At 36.6% G+C, this 6,270-nt stretch overlaps 1 protein-coding gene across 1 annotated transcript; it reads right to left on the bottom strand.

Moving 5' to 3' along the window:
- Window positions 1-4,595: 4,595 nt before the first annotated feature.
- LOC124178268 lies at window positions 4,596-5,735 on the bottom strand. Its single transcript, XM_046561505.1, has one exon. The coding sequence runs from the start codon at window positions 5,733-5,735 to the stop codon at window positions 4,596-4,598; it is 1,140 nt and encodes a 379-aa protein (XP_046417461.1).
- Window positions 5,736-6,270: the final 535 nt, after the last annotated feature.

Raw genomic sequence — 6,270 nt, 5'->3', positions numbered from 1 at the left:
GATCCACTGATTGTGAGTCTAATTGGTTTTTTGCTTTGCTTGATTGCGGCAGCCTTAATTTGATTTAATTGTCACGCTCCAGCTTGCGGGTCATGTACGTTTACAGATTATAAATTTCTCTCAGCGATATTTCCATCACCGTTTAGATTTGTCCTTCATTTTCTCTATCTAAGTGACTTCACAACGCGATGTTACATATTTTGCGTCGTGATGGCCGTCTTATTTTAAATAATTAGACTTGCGGAAGAGTAAAAGATTTCGGATGTTCCTGCCCAGGGCAGAAATTACTTCATTCGGCGGATAAGAATGACATTCGTGTAATTTGACAGGCGAAGAATAAATGAGAACCTTGTCACTTGATCGTGAATTTTTATCGCGAAAGGAAGAAACGGTGCCAAAAATCTTCCGACGTTGGGGAAAGAACTTGAAATGCCATCTATCGGATAGTAGAAATAGGCTAACAATAAGTGGTGAAAGCTAGAAGTGCACCACATGTAACGTGCAACTGAGAGATGCTTCTTTCCACGTGTTAATACATATAGGGCATTCCACGGCAAACCAACAGCTCATCGACTTGACCCTCTGGGATTCTGATGTCCAATGGATTTTTTGGTTTTGTTTCGGTCAATGATACCTCTAATTCTTCGAAATTTTTCGGCCATTTCCGTGGCGACACTAAATATCCTTGACATGAAGATGGACATGTTTAAAATCGACGAAACTAGTTTGTTAAACCAGGCTTTCGAAAATACATCTTTTCTTCGTGATTCGAAGATGGGATGAAAATGCTGAATATTTATTTACTTTTTTTCTTGAATTTGTAGGTGTTGATGAAAAAAAAGTTTTCTTGGAATTTATTTCTAATGATGGTTTCTTGTATTAAAAAATAAAATCAAAGGAATCTCCGTCGTAATAGAGTACGATTTTCTTTTTAGTTCAATAGTTGGACGAAGAAAACGATTTTTTTTTCGAATCAAGCAGAATTTCCTTTGTTTTACCCGTGACAAAAAACATCGAATCTTACCAAGACAAAGCTGCTTTTCATTTTATTTTTTACTACAAGAAATCATGATCAAAAATAAATTCCAACACAATTTTATTTTATTTTTTTTCATACAAAAATTGAAAAACAAATATATATATATATTAGGGTGGGCCAAAAAAATCGACAATTTTTTTTTTTCGCTTTGTACTCCGAAAACTTGGTTGGTAGAGACCTCAAAAACATTCTCTCCAAGTATAAGCTCTTAATTTTAATAGGAAAGTCCTCCGCCTCGCAGTTTTCTATTTTTTTCTTACGGTGAGGAAGAAAAATACATATCTCGGTATCTGCTATTAAAAAAAAAAATACATACATCATATTTTCATAGGAAATTGAATTTTCTACAAAAAAGGTCTCTTAGAATTTTTTTGTATACCTCACTGTTCAGAAGATATTCACCGTCAAACTTCAATGCACATTATTTTTAACAGTGGCGTTAGTTGCACAAGCCAAACAGACGAAGCGATAGGATTTAAAACAAAAATCCTCTCGAGCAAAACATTTTATGTATAATTTTTGAAAAAAGTTCTAAAATGTTTTCTGAACAAACGCCATAAAAATAATTAAGAGCATGATTGGGATTTCAAAATATAAAAAAAAAAAAAAAATGTAAAAATACTAAAAAAATGATCAATTACGAAACGTTTTTGAAACAGAGAACTTCTATAGTAGTTACTTCGATGACAGAAACTGAAATTTGTACACATTTTTCCGAAAGTCACGAATTAAATTGAAATTGTTTGAATTATTAACAAAAAACTGTTAAAACTAGTGTGCATGGAAGTTTGACGGTGAATATCTTCTGAACAGTGAGGTATACAAAAAAATTCTAAGAGACCTTTTTTGTAGAGAATTCAATTTCCTATGAAAATATGATATATGTATTTTTTTTTTGATAGCAGATACCGAGATATGTATTTTTCTTCCTCACCGTAAGAAAAAAATAGAAAACTGCGAGGCGGAGGACCTTCCTATTAAAATTAAGAGCTTATACTTGGAGAGAATGTTTTTGAGGTCTCTACCAACCAAGTTTTCGGAGTACAAAGCGAAAAAAAAATTATCGATTTTTATATATACATACTTAGCATTTTCAACTCATTTTCAAATCAGGATGAAAAGATATGGTTTCGAGTTCCTAATATTACAAAAAAATTTTATCGATTTTAAAATTCTTTATTTTCACGTCGAGGATATTTCAGATGGCCACACTCGTACAAAATGACGGTAAAATTATGAAAAACTAGACGCATCATTTTTGCCCGAAACAAACCAAAAAATCCGTTGGACATCAGAATCCAAAGAGGTCAGGACAATGGCCCGTTGGTTTGACGTGCAATGCCCCTTGGGTAAAAAAGATGGTGACTGTAACAACGTCGTGCAGAGTAATAAGATTTCTTTATACTAAAAAAAAAGAGTATTTTCGATTATTTTTCCGTTCCTAAATCAATACCTGAAATCCTCTGAATATTTCGAAAGCCTTTAAAATCCTTTGAAATCTTACGAGATGTATTAAAGTCTTGTGAAATCATATGAAATCATAGAAATCACACGAAGTAGCTGAAACTCTATAAAATCTTTCGAAAATCTTTAAAATTCACCTGTGCAATGATCTGAAATCACACGAAATACTTAAAATTGTATGAAATCTGTTAAAATCATTTTGAAACGCCATGATGCCTGGTACATTCAGATGCTCCTTGCATCGCGAATTCCCTGACAATCCTTCGAAGTAACTTTACAGCTATCCTGGTAGCAAGCAGACCAAAAGTTTTGTCGTTTTTCTGACAATTTTAAAAACTGAAAGTTTTTATTCAGGCCCTTATTCTAATCCCTACCTTCAATTATTTATGCCCAAGTGACATATTATAGATGAATAACTGTTTTCGTAATGCGTAAAAATAAGAATACGTGATCTCACGTCGAAATTCTTGGGATCGGGAAATATTTTTAGTGGGAATTCATATGAGAATTCCATAGGGTATTAGGAACCCCAACGTGATTAGGAATTTCTATTGGAATTCCGCGAGGTTTGTACTATTTTTCGTCACTTTTAAGAATCGCGTGTCGTGATTTATTCAAATTTATTTGGCACGGTTCCAAACTGATTATCACTGGTATATGCAAGAGAAAGCTTTTTTTTCCTTCTTATTATTATGTGTAATTATAATAGATTTGATTCTTTTGAATAAAAATGTAATTAAACAAATATGAACCACGCATACTTTTCATGTAATGGCTGTTTTTTTTTTTTTCTTTTTCAATGAAGCGCTAATTTTGTTAACAAATTATAATCAAACACCAATGGTAGCAACAACATTTATAAAGAGAAGTTAAAAAGTTTAAATATTAAAATCGTCAGAAAATCTATCTACGGGTATAATTAAACGATCAAACGAACTTACCTGTTGTGAAGTTCGATCGTAATTATATGTAGAGTCTCGTTTGAGATGATTACATCGTAGTACCGTCTACTTCACGTTAGTGTGTCACGAATATTCAGAGCTTATAAAAAAAAGAGAGCGCCTGGCCCCCTGGCGCTGCGGTTGTTCCTTCTCCAAGTCATATTGTTTAAAGTACTCCATAAGGATTGAAAATAATAAAACAAACACATTTCAATAAATAAAGGGGGAGGGAATGATAGAAACGAACGGAAATAAAACGTTCAATGGGTGGGATGTAATCATCTCAAACGAGACTCTACATATAATTACGATCGAACTTCACAACAGGTAAGTTCGTTTGATCGTTTAATTATATTACGAGTCTCGTTTTCGAGATTACATCGTAGATGTTCAGAGAAAAAATTATTTTATTATTTTCTAAACAGCCTCAGGCAACAAAAAAGTAACTTTTATCGAGACCAGTGGTCTCTCTTGAACAAGAATCAGCGGTTTTTTATTCGCTTACCTCGATTCTAACAAAATGTAATTAATGATATCTTATGCAATAACTTATAAATATTATGAGAACACGGTTGCTGCAAAGTCTTTTCTGCCCGATTTAATCGGCCGATTATAATACTCTGCAAATACCTGCGCCCCTGGTCTCGACGTTTTAATGATGTCCGAGATCCTTATCTCGAAGCCCTGTGCCGAGTGAGAAATATTGACAAGTCTCATGAGCGAGAAAGTTTGCACTCGATGAGCCGTACCTAAAGCTAACAGCGTAACTAATCTCTCTGACAATTGTTGATTGTTTAATGATTCTAGAGGATATAAGTTCGCAATGTACGTAAGTACGATGCCGACGTCCCATGTTTCGTCGTATCGAGGTTTCGTTGGTCTAAGCCGAAAAATCCCTTTAAAAAATCTACCGATAATCCGATCGTTAGTCAAGTCGGTCGTCGATATTAACGAGATCGCCGATCGCGTCGCGTTTAATGTGCCATAGGAGGCTCCTGAACCGTATCTCATTTGCAGAAATTCGAGAATGCGGTTCGCGCTCGCTTTGTAAATGTCTGTTTCCGTCTCTCGACAGAAATTCGCCCATAGCTTAATAGGTCCTGAGTACTGCTTCCATGTACTCTCGGCGAGAGAAGCCAACAACGTCTCGATCACTGAGTCCGAGAATTTCTTGCGGCGGTAAGATTCGCCGACAATTTCCCGGCAATCAAACCCAGTGATTTCTGTAATGGATGCTGGAGAGACCTACAAGGGGACAATAAAAGCCATTTAGCGGGAGCGAAGATCATCGGTTTCTCTACGAGAAGGTCCATAAATATAGGGAACCATGGTTGCGAAGGCCAATTCGGCACTATCGCAATCCCACAGGCGCGATCTGCGATAACTTTTCGAAGGAACCTGAGAACCAATGCGAACGGTGGAAATGCATTAAAAAACTCCGATTTCCAGTTGATCGTGAACGCGTCAATAGCTAAGGCATCAGGATCTCTGTGCCACGAACAATAAGCTTGACATTTCGCGTTAATCCTGGATGCAAACAGATCCAATTTTGGTTTGCCAAATTCCGAGATTACTTTCTCGTATGCCCAACTCGACAGTTCCCATTCCGTGTCTATATTCTTTATCCTCGACTCCCTATCGGCCTCGACATTTTCCTTGGACGCTATGTAAGATGCGAAAATCCAAATTTTCCTACACTCGCACCATTGCCAAATCTCTTTTGCTATCCTGTGAAGTGCGGCATATTGAACTCCTCCCATTCGATTCACATATGCAATAGCTGTTGTATTATCGATTCTTAGTAAAATTTCGCAATCGTACAATTCGCTTGCAAAACATTTAAGGGCCATAAAGACGGCAATTAGTTCGAGTTGGTTAATGTGCAGCCCCCTTTCGGTGTCACTCCAAAAACCGTGTGTGCCTTCATTACAACAATACGCGCCCCAGCCCGTTTTTGACGCGTCCGAGTAAATCTCCTTAATAAATCGAAAATTTCTTATCGGACCAAATGACGTTGTAATATTTTGTTTCCACCAATCGAATTCGATCTGCAAATCTGCGGATAATTCGAGCTGTGCATCGTAATCCCCCCCGCTGACTAACAGGGCGAAGAACTTTTCTCGTTCGAATCTCTTGGTGTATAACCATCCATACTCAATTGCGCGACAACAGTCGACTAACTTCCCGATGAGGTGAGCGAATTCCCGAATTGTACAAAACTTGCGATGGCTAAAGTCGTCGATCACGGCTACCATTTTCTTTCTCTTGACTTCCGGTAGCTCCAATCTCATTTTTCGAGAGTTAATGACGAATCCTAAAAAAGTGCAATCTTTCTTGGGAATCAAGCAACTTTTTTGATAATTCACTATAAACCCTAGTGACTGCAGTTCTTTAATTTAGTGACTTCTACGTTTGTGCGACACGCGTTAAGATTCGAGCCGATGCAGAGGATATCGTCTAAGTAAATTGTCGAGATGAATCCTTTCCCTCGTAAATAATTCACTACCGGTTTTAGGATTTTTGTAAAAATATACGGCACTGTGCATAGACCGAACGGGAGGCATACAAATTCGTACATTATATCCCCGAAAATGAATCTCAAATATTTCCGGCTTTCCACGTGCATAGATACCAAAAAATACGCATCTTGTAAATCTATGTTACACATAAAATCACCTCGCGAGATTAGTTTCGTCGCAGTTCTAATGTCCTCTAACTTGAAATGTTGCGTGACTATAAAGTTATTGAGCTTTTTCAAGTTTAACACGAATCTCATTTTTCCGTTTGATTTTGGTACTAAGAAATACGACGAAATAAATTGTCCCG

The sequence above is a fragment of the Neodiprion fabricii genome, chromosome 3 (assembly GCF_021155785.1).
Source record: "Neodiprion fabricii isolate iyNeoFabr1 chromosome 3, iyNeoFabr1.1, whole genome shotgun sequence".
Classification (NCBI taxonomy): domain Eukaryota; kingdom Metazoa; phylum Arthropoda; class Insecta; order Hymenoptera; family Diprionidae; genus Neodiprion; species Neodiprion fabricii.
The sequence above is the reverse complement of the archived record's forward strand: the minus strand, read 5'-3'. Positions and strand labels throughout refer to the sequence as shown.